The sequence below is a fragment of the Pararge aegeria genome, chromosome 7, assembly GCF_905163445.1.
Source record: "Pararge aegeria chromosome 7, ilParAegt1.1, whole genome shotgun sequence".
Taxonomy (NCBI): Eukaryota; Metazoa; Arthropoda; class Insecta; order Lepidoptera; family Nymphalidae; genus Pararge; species Pararge aegeria.
In genome coordinates this window covers 2,686,346-2,703,673 of record NC_053186.1, presented here as the reverse complement: position 1 = coordinate 2,703,673, position 17,328 = coordinate 2,686,346, and the positions used below count along the sequence as shown (strand labels likewise).

General features: G+C 33.2%; 1 protein-coding gene across 4 annotated transcripts in view; it reads left to right on the top strand.

Annotated features, from left to right (window-relative positions):
• Positions 1-17,328, top strand: part of LOC120624875 (cyclin-T-like) — a 69,054-nt gene that overhangs the window by 13,631 nt on the left and 38,095 nt on the right. For 2 of the 4 annotated variants that reach the window (XM_039891629.1, XM_039891632.1), the window contains 3 exons: positions 2,192-2,342; positions 3,171-3,287; positions 3,365-6,003. In XM_039891629.1, coding sequence (XP_039747563.1) covers positions 2,192-2,342; positions 3,171-3,287; positions 3,365-5,073 — 1,977 coding nt within the window. In that variant the 3' untranslated portion in view covers positions 5,074-6,003. Of the gene's footprint in view, positions 1-2,191; positions 2,343-3,170; positions 3,288-3,364; positions 6,004-10,981; positions 12,867-17,328 lie in introns of those variants that run through there. The other 2 variants (XM_039891631.1, XM_039891630.1) reach the window with 2 other exon arrangements.

Genomic DNA, 17,328 nt, shown 5'->3' with positions numbered 1-17,328 from the left:
GAAAGTCGACGTGAATGGAAAACGGTCTAATGGATCAGTTATGAAAATAGGTGTCCCACAGGGGTCTATATTAGGACCATTTCTGTTCCTTATTTACATTAATGACCTTCCTTACCTTGCCAAGGATAAACACGGGATAGTTCTGTTTGCCGATGATACATCACTGACTTTTAAAATAAATCGACGTGAACTAGCTTTTGACGACGTAAACAACTCTCTCGCTAAAGTGGTACAGTGGTTTGAAGCTAATAATTTGGTTCTTAACGGAAAAAAAACCAAGTGTATAAAATTCACTTTACCTAATGTTAAACACGTGAAAACCACTGTACTACTTAATAATGAGGAACTGAAACTGGAGGATACGACAGTTTTTCTAGGAATAACGTTAGATTCTAAACTTCAATGGGGCCCTCATGTAAATAATTTATCGAACAGGCTTAGTTCTGCTGCCTATGCGGTAAAGAAGATACGCCATATGACCGACGTAGAAACTGCTAGACTGGTATATTTTAGTTACTTTCACAGCATTATGTCATATGGAATTTTACTTTGGGGTAATGCTGCTGATATTAGCACTATTTTCGTGCTGCAGAAGAGGGCTGTTCGTTCTATCTACAAAATGGGTCCGAGAGAGTCATTGAGAGATAAATTTAAAGATTTTAAAATAATGACAGTGTATAGTCAGTACATATTTGAAAATTTAATGTACGTCCATAAAAACATTTCTAAATTTAAGAAAAAATGTGACTGCAATAATTTAAACATTAGAAGTAAGAATAAACTTACAGTGCAATATACTAGGTTACATAAAATTCATAATTCGTTTAAAGGAAATTGCATACAATTCTACAATAAACTACCAATTGACATCTTGGAGATGTCTCTTAAAAAGTTCAAAGTTTGTATTAAACGTAAGCTTATAGAAAAGTCCTATTATAGTATAAAGGACTACGTAAACGATAAAAAAGCTTGGGTGTAAATTATTGCTCTAACCAGGTTGCTCTTCTAATAATTTAAAATTACATTGTGAGATGGCGATAACAAAAAAAAAAAAAACACCCGGCTAAGTTTGTTGTGGGCTTCTTCTTAGACCGGGACGCGTTTGGAACCCTCGTAGCTTTAGTTTTAAGTTTACGAATGTGGTTATCGCCATCATCTCACTACCGTGTAATTCTTATGTACGCATCAAAAGTGCCACCTGTGGGCCTACTTGAATAAAGATATTTTTGACTTTGACTTTGACTTTTATGGCACTTTTGATGCGTACGATACATAAAAAATTTAAATTTCATTCTGCATGGTATTGAGAATTAAAACTTATTTACCATTTCATCTCCATTTTTATTGAAGCTTTTTCTTATGTATACAATCTTAATTACTGTTTAGTGAAAAGATTACAGATCTACATCATCATCGTCAACGCATTACCACGGCATGGGTCTCCGCTCAGAATGAGAATGGCTTAGTCCACCACGCTGGCCAAGAGCGGATTGGTGGACTTCACACGCCTTTGAGAACATGGAGGGCTCTCAGGTATGCAGGTTTCCTCACGATGTTTTACCTTGACTGTTGAAGCATGTGATAGTTAATTCCATAAAACGCACATAGCTACGAAAAGTTAGAGGTGCGTGCCGGGTTGCAAACACGGTACCCCAACAAGGAAACAGGAAACACGACGCTATAAATAAGCATGCATCAAACGATATTAAACCGTCCAAGTGCGAATTGGACTCGCACACGTATTTATTGATACATAAATTGCCATTGTCTATAAAACGGCAAAAAAATCATGTATGCTGTATGAGAGTACAGAGAGAAAACATATTTTTTTTTTAGTATTTGTTCTTATAGTGGCAACAGAAATACATCATTTGTGAAACCTGTTTAATTATAACGGTTCATGTGATACCGCTTGGTGACAGACAGACGAAAGGACAGCGGTCTTAATAATGGAGTCCTGCTTTACCCTTTAGATGCTGAACCCCAAAATTGCTATTTATGTAAGGATTACAGTTTTATTTTATTTAGACAAGTAAGAAAAAAAGGGATGTAAATGGAAAAGTGCACGGAGCGGCAACAAATAATTTAGTCGCAACATTCTCAAATCAAAACCGATCGTTTCGCGTTCTCGAGCGATAAATTACATTAAAATATAATCGTTTATAATAGGAGTGTTTTTGCCTCGCCACAGATCCCACAGTCGCACGAGGGCCGGCACTGGTTCTCCTACGTCGACCGAAGCGTGACCACGGAACTGTTGGAGCGCCTCACCGCAGAGTTCCTGCACATATTCGACAAGTGCCCGTCCAGGTTGAAGAGGAAAATGATGACGATGTCAAACAGTGAGTTTATTTATTGAAGTTAAACTTCTTTAGGTGCATTGAGTACTTTTTTTGGGTTAACAAGGTCACCGAATGCTTTCCATGAGCCATATTAGCACTCTGTATACAGGGTTAAAAAAAAATATCAAAAAGCTCTCGGCTTATAGTTGTTACATTAAAACAATAAACTTTTTAACTCTATAGTGAAATAGTCAATATTTTATATAGATACTCTGTAATGTAACAGAGAATTGGCAACGGCGATCGGAAAAGTCGTAGAACAAAAGTTGTTAGTTTTAATGACTACTACTAAGAGGCTGTGAGCATTCTGGTATTTTTTATTTAACCCTGTAAATGTGTACTTTTGGGCTAACAAACAGCGTGAAACTCTCGTCATCGTTCCGTGTATACTTTGTATATATATGTACATAGATATAGTTTTCACTTTTATTGGCAGTTCCCAAAGACGAGTTTATTAAATTTTGTAAAAAGTAGAGCAATACACATCGTATTTAGTAAATATTGTGTCGACACCGCGTAGAAACTGATAAAGAGGGTATACCCATAACAGGTTCGCCTGATAGCATCTTGGACTGCATCATAACTTACTGAGTGAGATCGCATTCAAGTGCTCGCTTGTAGTGGGATAAATAAAAAAATGCGCATGCGCATTTATCTGTGGTATCCCAGCGCTCATGGACACCACACGTCATTTATTATGGGTCTGAACATTTCCACCAATTTTTAACATTTTGCGAATTTTATTTCTATTTTGTGGGATAACTTAACTTTATTATTTTCATTTCCATTGATGAGAAAGTTCGCTCCATCCTATTTTTTTGTGAACAGGCGGTGGTTCCCCGCACAACGCACACCCATCCGGCTCGGCGGGCGTCGCGAATTCGCCCTTCGACAAGAAACACTCGCTCGTCAATAGCGACGAGATCGACAAGTCATTTGATAAAGGTATTTACTTATTTAAAATTCCAAAACCTACGTAGTATTACGAATTGATTTGAATTAAAATGCTTCTTATCCCACAGAGTACGAGCGGGAAAGACGTCGCCAACTCCCACCCGGTCCAGGCGGTTATGTACCCGCGACTACTGCGCCACCCGCGCCTCAACCACAGAAGATAGACTACAATCTTTACAGAGAGAAGAGAGAGAGGGAGGAGAGAGAAAGGCGAGAGGAGAGAGAGAGACGGCAACAAGCCTTGCAACAGAGGCCTGGTGTGCCCCAACCCAATGCCAGGCCAAATCCACCCCCACCTCATCATAGGCCAACTTCTAGCCAACACCACAAACCACACCATCCTTGGCCACATAAACCTCCCCATCACAAACCTCCGCACGACCATCGACACCATAGACAACTTCCTGGACCATCGTCAAGCGTCCCTCATCCCCAACCACCAACGGAAGTCCCCCAAAGGACTCGTCCACCATCTTTATTTTCCCCCGAAAATGCTTCAACGCCTTCAGCATCAGCTGCGGCTGCGTCCGCATCGGCGTCGGCTCCAAGAAGACCACCTTCAAACCCTCCCCAAGCTCCCTCACAAAGACCGGCGCCAAGACAAGAACCGAGGCTGCAAAACCCTCCCGTACCAATCCAACCCACCTCTGCCCCAGAACAGAAACCTCCAAGTCCCCACAAAAAACGCCCAGACCCGACAACTGTTGTCAGAGACATGCAACCCCCTACAATTTTGTCCCCCTTTTCATCCCCACCAAATAAGGTGGTTGAACCTCATAAACAAAGAGCCCGACTACCTTCAAACTCCGAACCGGAGTTAGTGCCTTTTGTTAAAAAGATAGATGAGACCCCTGGTTATGAAAATTTGATGCGTGACTCCCAGAGAGGAAACGCCATTAGAGCGAGGGGCCCAGATAGAAAACCTGAGCCTACTCGAGCCCTCAATGGTATAGAAACTGATCCAACACTTGTTTCAAATTTACTCAAAGAGAGTTTGGCAAAACCTGCTCCCATCACTGTTCCTATGGAGAAAAAGTCTCCTAAGGAAATCAAAAAGGAGCCTATAATAGAAACTCCTGTACAAATTGCACAGCCAATCGTACCTCCGATGGCACCGCCCCCACAATTCGAACCCCCACCTAACATGAACCCGCTACCTCAAAATCCACCCCAAAACCAAAACCAAACAGAGGAACCCGAACACAAACACAAGAAGGAAAAAAAGAAGAAAGATAAACACAAACATAAAGACCGCGACAAATCGAAAGAGGAAAGAAAGAAACACAAGAAAGATAAGGAGAAAGAGAAAGAAAAGAAGCTGGAACAACCGGCACCACCTGTTCCTGAAAACGATGGTACTCTAAGAATAACAATCCCGAGGGATAAGTTATCATCCTCAAGTCCAGGATTAAAGATAAAGATACCAAAAGAGAGATTGGCAGCGCCGCCTCCTCCACCAAATTCTGGGATAAAGATCAAGATATCGAAGGAGGTATTAGAAACGTCGAGAAAGAGGACCGGAGCGCACGAGCCCGGGCCCCCGCAGAAGATGTCGAGGCACGAGGCCCCGCCCATAAATAAGGTAGGTTGGAATATACCTTTCAGGCCCCCTTTGCCGTATTTCATGCTTCAACCTCCCCCTCCCTTGTATTATGGTATGGGGATGGATGGGTACTTCTATGGGATGTTCCCACCACCTCAACAGCAGCCGAGGCATCACCAACCTCCATTACCAGCGATGCCACCGCCGGCCGTACCGCCGCCTCCACCGGAGTAGATTAGAAAAAAAGAACAGGTCGCGCTTCAAACTTTTGGTCCGCTTTGCTTATATGGTATCCATTCGATGATCAATCTGGGATAAGTTTAATCTATAACTAGGGATAACTTTAGAACCATCTAAAATAAAAAATATCGGTGACATTACAATATCCCTTAACACGATCCCGATTGTATAACTCACTATAGTCAATGGTTTTCGAGTATAATATCATATTTAACATCCTATAATAAAATTGACCTAATTCTCTTCGTTTTAAGGCGTCCATATTTGCAACTTAGTCGAATAAATATCGGCAGTACGGAATGTGCTACTTTAAATCTAGCAATATTAGGTCGGTTTTATTATCACTTCAATATAATAAAATATCTCAAAAACCATTCAAGTATTCGAGGTGTACGAAAGAAAAGGTGTCGTATATGAAAAGCGAACGACAAGTTTGGTGGAACCAATGCATGTGTTTTGCCCAATATATATACACGTAATCGACTTTATATAGGCTAAATATAGTTAAATTTACCACAAAAAATGTATTTTAAAGTACATTTTTTGTATATAAATATGGATGTATGTTCTGGATATACTATATTTAATTCTATTTACAGTTTTTGTAACCTAAGTACTAAAAATATGTTTTTTTTTGGGTCTATATACCTTTTCTGACAGTAAATTGACAGCTAATGGAAAAAACTTAGGTGTAATTAAATAAGAAATATGATCCAAAATCAAAATCAATTAATTAAATTAAGCGAGCTGCAATCTTGAACCGGTTTTTTTTAATTTCAAAAAATTATTAAAAATTTATAAATACGCTGTTTACCTCGCCAACTACGTCATTAAGACTATTAACTTACAATAATAACAGACTTGCATTGATTTCAAATAATAAAGCATTGTTTATGATGAAAAAAATATTGAGACAGTGTTTATATTTTTACTAAAACTATTATTCAATATAGTTGATGTTTTAGTTTAGTGTTACGATAGAGCTAGTTAGTAAATTTTTAAAATTTGACATATTTATTCTATATCATAATATTTGTATGTACAAATTTTATATTATACATTTTATCGTTGTTGTCTATGGTTGTTGCTTATTAGGGTGTTGTCACACTGGTGATTTCTGAAGCAAGTTAATAGCGTTTCAATAAAAACATGCTCGCAAATTGCTAGTGTGTTATCTCTCTTATGGTTGTCTATTCTATGCTGCTATTGCACGAAAATTTATTAAAAAAAAATAATTTAAGAGAATTTATTAGAAATGTCTACTTTATTGGTGAACGCTCACATTCGCTACTTAATATAAATTTAATAGGTATTTTAAAATGATAAATAAACTGTTATATATTTATTAACACATAGGAAAAGCATACCCTATTACCGTAATTCCACCAACTACTGCGACCGCTAATTTTTTTAGTCAAAATTTAAATAAATAATACCTTAAAAATGGTAAAAAGTTTAACATGGCCATTTTGCAACTTTACTTAAAATGTTTTGCATTTTAAGTAAAGTTGCACTTCTGACAGTGCTATTATAATATCCGGCAAAATCAACACTAGTTATTCAGTATATAGATATATCGTGTAAACTGTCCATAGCAGTCCTTTAGTATCTTTATAGTTGGATAATTTACCCTACATACATTATTGTACATTTAAATTTTTTTTATTTTAATAAATATTTGGCATTGAATATATTAAATTTATATTCAGTAACGACTAGAGAATCACAATGTAAGAAATATAATGGGTAAAAAATATTATTATTGTTAATTGTGAGCAACGCAAACTTTTAAGCATATAAGATATACACATAATATATGAATATGCCTATATTACATAATTATTATATTCCATATTAAATATTTAATATCAAATATTCTTACATTGTTGTTATTATACATTATATTAAAAACTAGCTAACTAGCTGGGATTAGTTACGAAAAGTATACCATTTTCTATTATATTTGCAGGTGACTTTACAGCAAAGAATTATGTTGCAATCGTTTATGTGCAATTGAATACAAGTAAAATCATCGTGTAAGCTTAGAGTGATTTTTATCTAGTTTAAAAAGTGGTTGAGTTTTATCTAGTTTAAAATAAAGTTTTGATTTAAAAATTTAATTCAATAAACGGAAAATATAATTTTTATTAATACATAACTAGTTTTTGACTTCATAATCTAAACTATTTTATTACAAAATTTAAACGTAACATTACCAAAATTTATAATTAGGGAAGTACCGCCGGGTTACATACTTTTATAACTATTTTATGACAATGAATATTATGAGATAAATATTTTATGAACATTTTTGTATTTATATATAACATTCCAATCTTTAGGCACCTAGAAATAGTATATTTTTTATATATTTTATATTGGAAGAGAATTTAATCCTATTTATGTTCTCACTTTCAACTAATCCCCTGTTTACTTGCTAAAATATGTTATTGAATATGCAAATTTTCCCAAAACTATGTGAGACTATTTTTATTTCTTCTTTTATATATTTTATATATATAAATGTTATGGATCTTTGTCAATCTCATTCAATATATATTTCGTTAATTTCATTTTACCTGATTAATTAAATAAAAATCGTAATTATATTTTATTTCGTTGATAAACATCAATTATCACGATTGACGTGATTTATTTATTGCTATTTTAAAAATACAGTATTTATGAATAAATATTATAAAATAAATTTCTTTATTTTGTTATTATGTATTTATGTTTTAATTCTATCTCAAAATCTTAAGTATTGTGAATCGTTATCCATATATACTAATAATTTATTATTATTTAGTATTTAATTATAATAAATCAAAATAAAAAATCAAATAATTATTTGATTTATTTTCAATTTTTCAGAACACATTACCATATCAGCTTTAAATTAATTTTAACTTTTAAGTAATTTAATCGTGTGACCTTGTTTATTTAACAATTGTTAATGTTTTTTACTTCAATCATCAATGTACTAGATGTGCAGTCCCGTACAAAATCTAGTAGAAAAAACGTCCGATTTTGGTTATTTTACTGACGGCTATGTCCATACTTTAAGTAAGACGCCCCTGTTACTTTAATTGCTTTTGCTGAAGTTAAGCCTATACAGGTTGGTTTTTACTAGGCGCGCTAACGAAAAACAATTCGCGACTCTTTCGCTGACACTGACGACTGATAGCACATTATAATATAGTCTAGTATAATATTGATCGAAAGGGAAACTTTTTATTGTTTGCTTTGCTCAAAACGTGAAAGTTTATGTTTTATTGTGACAAATACAGGGTCTTTTAAAATAGTAGTGTTCCTGTGAGCAGATCTAAAGTATTACAAAATGTCCCAAGATATCATAAAAACTATATTTATAAAATCTTTATTTTATTACTATAAAAATTGGGCTTAAAATTTGTGTTGTACTAAATAAAAACTAAACTTGTCTAGATTAAAAATACACCTCAAATGAAGGACCTTATACTTTTTCTTAGAATCCTGTGTATAAAAAAGTGCCATTTCCATCTTCCTTTTTAATCTATGGAAAGGTACTGTATTATTTTTCATTAAGTCAATTTAGTTACATTATGTTTACAACACAATTGGTATTAGTGCTCTCTCAGAGATGTTAGAATTCTTCCAAAAAAAAAAATGATAACGTTGTATATTAATGTACAACAGAAAAAAATAAACAAAGTCCATTATCCACTTTGACGTGTAATAAGTAAATCCATGTTTTATAAAAATGTGTATTTCTTTAAAGGGAGCACTATATATCAAAGTCTGTATAAATAAGTAATCGATTCGATATATAGTTGTTTTTAGTGGTGCCATTTTTGTTACCAACTATTTTGTTAAAACCTAGAAAAAAATAGTAAAAAAAACATATTATGTTATAAGTGAATTAAAAAAAAAAGTACTTAAATTTTTATTGAGTCATAATGAAAACATTAGGTACGGTTAGTAAAAAGTTAATTTTACATTATTATTATTTTATATTTCTAAACTAATGTTTAACGTGATTGAGATTATCCTTACGAATTTAATTATTAATTGTTTTATTTGATAATTTAGTTAATTAATTGTGTGTAAATAGAAGAATTTATTTTGTAAGGTTATTAGTTATTTTTATATTAATAATAAAAGTTTTGAATTGTTTTTTTTTGGCAAATTAAACATCACACTGTGAATGGTATTGAAGTTTATTTTTTATAACACCAATGTTTATTTTTTTTAACGTGATAATGCAGTCTAAGATGGAAAACTTATATATAAAACGATACCCATTTAAACGGCCATGATGTTTTTAACTTAGTGAACTCAATGATAATACTGGCGGTTTTACACGGGCTTTATGACTAAACAGACAGAACTGAAAGTAACGCTATCCATTTCATCACATGTTTTTTGAAAAGGATAGGTATTTTAGATCTGTAAATTTAGTTAAGAATTTGTGTACGGCTATAACAACCAATATCTTGTCGGTGTTTTACATTTTACCCTGTATTTTTTTTTCGTTTTTAAACAATTTAAGGAAAGTTTTTGCATGTGTGAATTATTGTTGCTTGACACAATCTTATTTTTTATTCACATGGTATTTATGGCACCTGTTTTTATTTATTTTTTTATTTTTCCTTCTATTACTTGGCTGTTATTTATGTTTTTTTTTGGGATAACAGCCAAATAATAGCTTGAGCGCAGCTGTGTATATCGTGTCCTGTGGGGCTAAAGGTTACTTTTTCAAAAAAAAAAAAAAAAGGAAAGGTAATTAAGGCTGGGATGCAACCCTTCACTACATAACCGCTGGGATCTTTGCTTTCGAAGGTGGCGGGAAGCTTCATTATATAGTTCGGATTGCAGATTGCTCCTTAAGAAATCATAAATAATTTCTTTAATATTGAAAATCGTAGTTTTTCCTACGATTTTCGTGTTTTATAATAAAAATAACTATGTAATCATGCAGTCCCAGCTATAAATACTAAGCTATTAGGCAAATCTTTCCATTTTGCACCTTATTCCCATGGGATAAAGTTCAATTTGTAAAGTATTTTGTTTGATAGCGTAAACGTGCGGCGGTGGTACATTTTCACCTTTTGGTAAAAACGGATAACACACTAATTGTTGATGCAAGTATGTGTTAACATACACGCATATTTTTGAAATCAAGTACAAAAATACATTTTCGGTATGCCGGCTCTATGAGTTTAATTACTATAATTTTATTTAAAATCAAGTAAAACAACAAGGTTATGATCAATGTTTTTACCGATATTTAAAAAAAAGACGGATATTCTTGGTTTTTACTTTGTTTTTTTTTTTAAATTTTAATGAAGTTAAAAAGTATAAAAGTAGCTTGATTTCGATAATAAGTGTACGTGTTAAATGTTAACACATTTAGCACATCACAAAGGCTGATATCTTTAAGCGAAAAAAATGTCATCTTTTCGACAAGAAAATCGTCACTTTTTCAAATATTGTTTTGATATCCCCCAAAAAATAAATATAATAATTTGGAATAGCAAAGCATTACATTCATCATTAAAAAAAAAAGATATGCGTATATCTAATGGCTATTGCGAAATTTTTTTACTAGTATTTTAAATACTTTAATGAAAAGGAAAGTAAATTTAATTTCAGGAAATAAAAAAAAAATAGTTTATGTTGAGATTAAACGATTTTATATTGCAAATGAGCTTTTAATTGTTTGTTTAATAATAAAAAATAATTAATAAATCGACGATCTAAAAAATAGTGATGTTCCCATAAACGATTATACCAAGTAACCGATACGATACTAATACCGGTAGAAGTTATAAGATGTCAGCCTTACACCCCGCTCGCCGTTTAGCCTCACTAGGAACGACGACACACGGCTGTGCGCATTCAACGTGGCTCGTATTCACAGGTCGACAGTCTTGGCAACGGGCACCTGGGCAAGTGATGACGTCAAGCGCTACGTGTGTCGGCGTTCCTGCAACAAACGGACCTCACTAGTGTAGTGTAACTACCGGTTTATTTATTTTTCGTTCCGTTATGTGTACAGGGTGTATATCGGAAATATTAGCGGTTTTTTTTTTCAGAAAAACTTTGTTAGCTTTCAAAACTTGAATTATCATGATTTGATGAAATAGTTATGAATAAATAACGAGTGTATGCCATGGAAATGAAATTTGAATTTGTCAATATTCGGGCAGTCTCAAAATAACGGTCGAAGCGATCGGAGCATAATATAGGCCGATACAAGAATGATTGTGCTATGTTTTAGATATTTATTTATGATTAAAATACGTCGTGCGCAATGGAAAATTTTAGTTACATTGTAAATTATATCAATTTTTAGTATAGTGTATTCGTCGTCATCATAGGAGGAAGGATTTAAAAAAAAAACTTGCTAGTGAATTCGATATCACCCTGTTATAAGTACAGTACGGGTCTAACTATATGTATGCGATTGTCCCGTACTGTAGGGTATATGCAAAACAAATATACAACATTATGATATAATGTAAAAATAGCGCTTAGTGACTAAATTAATGCGTAGTTTTACTACCCCACGACTATCAGTGTGTAACCGATAATTTCGGTTAGGTACCAACGAGTAGGATCTATCTTGGGAAATTAGAGTTTATTTTCCATTCAAAGTGTTTGGGCTTTTAATAACAGTTTGGGTAACGATAAAATAACGGTACATTTGTTTTGCATACCAGTATACGTTACTTGTTCATTCACCACGGTAGATACCGGTATTTTTGGAAAGGTGATACCGCTTTGGGAGTTTCTTTGTTTGCTGGTAGACAGTTATACTTGTCTGACAAATTGGATTATTATTTGTTTGACAAATTAGTTTGTTCATCAATTTACCAAAGTAAATATACACGTACGATTAGTGTAAGATTTTCTCGCTGTCGTTCCTCGTCGTCTCGTTTTCTAGCAGCTTAACAATGTTTTGTCAAAGCGAAGTGGTACTAATGTACCTTATTTTAGCTCTCAAATTTCCCCTACATTTCTGCCGAATGTGTAATTTGCGGCTCTAAATCTGCTACTATTAGGTTCATTTTACTTCGACGTTATTGTGTTTCGATACTTAAAAACGAGACGACGGTTCCGAGCGTGCTAATTTTATGTATCCACTAACATTTCGATTACTTTTTAGTGGAAAAAAAGTATGTTTTAAAATAAATAATGAAACAAATATTCTTTTCACTAAAAAGTAACGAAAATATTGAATGAAGAAAAAGTTGACTATACAATAAAGCTATCGAAAGTCAAGCAAATTATTCATTTTTAATTAAAAAAAATATATCGTTTGCCGGCGACTCCTTCAGGATAGTTTCGTCATTTATTCTTTTGACAGATATCGCGTAAAGCACTTCGAATGTCGTATCTATGAAAATTTAAAAAATATATATTATTTTGTATTTCTTGCAGAATCATGTTACGGGCCAATTTCAAAGAGCGGGTTCTGTGTTAACTAATATTTAAATCAAACTTAAGAAAATACACACCCATAAAAAATACTTGACACCAACAATACTAACAGACAATAGACTGTCTAACATGCTGGATATAATTTAATTCCATGATAAAAGTACTATGAAAATTAAGTTTTATATTGATATACTCCGTAAAAAAAACATCTGAACTATTATTCAAGTCAATAATTGTTGTCTTAACAATAATTCATTGTAAAGCGCCCTATGATCCGGCGTCGAAGCGAAACGAAATAACAAATAAATAAATAATTAAATATACTACGACAATACACACATCGCCAGCTAGCCCCAGAGTAAGCGTAGCTTGTGTGTTGGTACTAAGATAGCTGATGAATATTTTTATGAATATAATACACATTAATACTTATAATATACAGATAAACACCCAGTAACTGAAAAACGTCCATGTTCATCACACAATCATTTTTCCAGTCGTGGGAATCGAGCCCACGGCCTTGGACTGGCACTGCGCCAACCGGCTATCAATTAATACATTGCCGAAGATCTGTTTAGTTGTGGAGTATAAAGATGGTTAAAGCAATTATAACACCGTACAGATTCTCCTGCTTTTCGCGGAGGATAGCAAATAAGCCTTAATTTCCATAGGTCGAAGAATGACTTTTCTTAGAATTATAGAAATAGTACCTTCATCGATGGACCTGAACTCTGTTGTTTATAAAAACCATGTAATTTAATAACAATTATAAAACTCCTGTTCTGTTCCTTTTGGTGAAAATCTGCCCTTGTGGGGTGTTCTTTGTATGTTCGAAGCGGGAGGGTAAATGCTACATTTTTCACCGAACGTAAATATTCTCTCAGTACCTATACCATATATATATGACGCTCACTTATCGAGATTAGCCCGTAAAATATACTGCTGTATATGTAAATGACGAAACCTGTCCGTTTGTACTAAACAAAAAATTGTGTTTGTAAATACGGGACTCCTAATTTTCTATTTTTAAAATTAAAAAACCGTGTGTATATAAAAATTATTCTGATAAAATTACGCCTGCATTTTGGATGTACCTTATATTTATCAAGTGTTAGCCCAATTGATTGACTGATTGTACATTGATCCCGCTTTGTTCTGTTATTGTAATATACGAGGTTAGGGTGGAGACACACTTATAGCAAGCCACGCAACTTGTGTTGCGTTGTGTTTTCTTGCACAGAATTACATTATAAACTTATATTCATGACGCGTTAGTTTGTAGTGTGGTTCTGTTGCTTGGATAATAGATATATGGAATATGAATGAAATAACTTTGGTTCATGGCATAAGCTCGTACGTGTGGCGTGCTCTATATGTGCCCAAAGTATTTGTTTTTAAAATATCCGTATAATCGATTATTGAATGATTATATATCTATGATTGAAAGCAGCATCTTTTTAAACGAGCATTTTCATGTAAAAATAAAATATATAATCTATTGTGCACAATAAAAATCACATATTCCATATATGACTATAAATATTAAGACATCCAAATAAATAGATTTTCAAATAAAAAAAAAATATCAAATTTTGACTAGTGTTGTAAAAGCAGTTGTTTAATTAATTTAATTCACTGTTTGGGGCTTGTCAGTATTTTAAAATTAACTTTGTATAGTTTTTATAATAACGCTCAGTTAAGTGGTAAAAAAGTGTCCAGAGACGAAAGCAGAGTTCCAGATTTTAATTTTAAATTAAGTAGAAAGTTTCAAGTTTTAACATTGCCATCTAACGTGCATCGCAAACGTAAACACTTTTATACTGCTTTAACACTATCATCAAATGAGATGGCACTGAAGCCAAAAAACTAAATATTGACTGAACTAAATATTTAAACGTGAGATAACGTTTTATTAACAAAAAGGACAGGTATAAAACATTGTTAAATTGTTAAAGCAGTTTTCCATCACTGACAGGAAGCGTTGCTGAAGCTTTAATCGCTAGAATTAACGAACCAACGATGCGATAAAAGCTACGAAGTTATTGAATTAATGCTCATTAAGGCAAAATGTGGAATTTGAGCACTTTGCTGGGCTTAATTTAAATTTTAAGTGATTATTATTTTAAACGATATAGTAGAACTATCATGTTAATAAAATAAAGGTAAAAAAAACTTCATGGTAAAAGACATCAACATACTTCAAAAACTTTGTTTCAATAACTTTGTCTTAAACGTCTGAATCATTCATAGTGTTGATTTGAATTACGCTCCTACGTGACTGTAGATGGCTGTACAGTTTGTGAATTGGTGACAAACCTCTGACCCTGACCCTTGCAAAAATAAAAATAAACATGAAATCAAAATCAGCTTGAAAAGTAAGTTTTTGCCTATCGTATAAAATAATAAACATTTACCAATCCTGAAGGGGTACAATATGGTCAAATTACAAGAAGGGCGGTCGTATTTTCAATGCAAACCGTTTTAATAATTAAATAAATTACTCTTAGTAATTTACTGGATGTTAAGATTATTTTTATTGATTAATTGATATATTTTGATGTTTCGATATGGTATGTTACTACGAAGTTAAGTCTGAATAGAGTCCAAGAAATGCTACTTTTACGGTTTACTTAGTTGTACTTAGTATCGTTAGGCCTCACCACAACGAGCGAGAGTACCGCGTCGTAAGACCCGCGATGTTATCGCTGTGTGGATATTGGGTTATATTGAATTAAATTGCACTCGCTCGTAAAGGTGAGGACCTTAGTGTAAGATTTGGACGCTCGCAATCGGAACATACGCAAGAGTAAAAGGGAAATTATTTGCTTTATTTTAGGGCTCAGATTCGTTTGCACATTAAAACATACAGAATTTGAGACACTAAAACGAGCATTGACTATTTTATTTTTACTTTATAGTGTTTCGATACTAACAAAGTTTCCACACTTGCGAACTTAAAAATCTTATACCAAGGTTCAAGTATACCTTGAAATCGACCATATCGTATTTCCAACTTTCTTGACTTGACGGGGCTTAACGGTATAATGTAAGAACGAAGTGATATATCATTAACGAGTTCCTTATTATAATGCTTTTATAAATTAATAATATTTATGAAAAACCAGATAAAATTGATAATTAGCTCATAATAATTAAAAGTTAATCATAAAAATCACTGAGAAAACGAATAATATTATATGTAGCTTACTAACGTCTCGTTAGATATATTAACGCTCCGTTACGCTTTACAAGTGTATAGCTGATAAAAATCGGTAGTGATACTCCATTTCTATGGTTTCACCCACGGTTATTTATAGTGTCATAGTTAGGTAATAGTGTGATGTTATACAAGTCTAGCTTGAAAAGAGAAGGTATTATTCTGAGGAGTATTGCAGTACCGATGAATACTTAGGGGAACTAACTGTACAAAGTTGTCATAAAATACGCAGTGACAACCATAATATCAGCTGTAGCTAAATTTAAGGTTACGTGTACGGCTACCTAAAGGTTTAGTTCTAGATAAAACTGCAATACCCCATCGCCCTAATGCTATGCTAGGGTTATTAGACAGGGAAACCCACTTTCTAGTTAAGCATTCGTCAATTAACTAACGGGATGTTAAAAGCTTAAATCATGCTAGTTGTTTCTGAGATTAGCGCATTCAGACTAACTCTTGAGCATTGGATAGAAGCAGGCGTTACTATGCGGAATTCCATGATATATTATGAAAATTAAACTTAAATTGCTGTAGTCCGCGAAAAGCAGGAGAATCTGTATGTTGTAATTTATAATTTCTTCAATACTTATACTCCACACCAAACAGATCTTTTGTAATGTACGTATAAGGATTTTAGAAATTATAAATTACACTATATAGATTCTCCTGTTTTCGCAGAGTATATGAAATTAAGCTTAATTTTCATAAACTTTTAAGCGTTATCAATGATCGCATTCTAAACGTTTATTGTAAACTAATTAAATTCTTATTCCAAGTGTACATAGAGATACAAGATAAATACCTTAAAATAGAAATGTATCAAAATATCAAACTGTATTCCCTCCTTCCACAAGTAAGAGTACCCACTACTATCATACAATTAAAAGGTTTTTAAAATTATATTATTAATTAATAATAAGAATGAAGGAATAATTCCGCAAAAATCGAACCATTCTGCCACAATGTCGACAAGTTTATAGAACCGAGTGAAACCAGTCTTGGAGTATTTAACTATTCAATTAGGTTTAAATATTTTAATATTCTCTTAAGATTCTAATAGAACTATATTCGTGAGTGAAGAACGGCTAACCAAAAAGATTTATGCCGTAACCAAACCTCTGAGAAGCGAATACTAAAACAGAAAAGTAATTAACGTTTGGCTACGGTTTTGTATTTAGATGTCACTCATCGCCGACGCGACGTATGCGAATTAATTCCTAATTAAATATAGTAAACACTAAAGAAAGCCTTAAGATGGGCATCCATCGATATCGCGATACTAAGCAATATTATGCTAGGTTATATTACATTTACTTTCATAAAAGCCTGAGATGTATTCCAAAATATTAAACCTCGAAGCCTTAAGGAGAGTTTGGTGTGTAGATATATACTCCTTCAAATTTAGAAGACTATTATTATATAAAATATATACACAATCAATGTTTTTTACTTAATAATGAATGAGCGATTTTATATAGAATTGGAATAAAGGAGGTCCGTAGTATAGTTAGCATAAACAATGTAGAATAGGAGCTAGTGAAATGTTCTTGTTTAACGTTTATACAGAAAATCCGAGAGACGCGTGATTAAATTCTGCCTTATCTGCA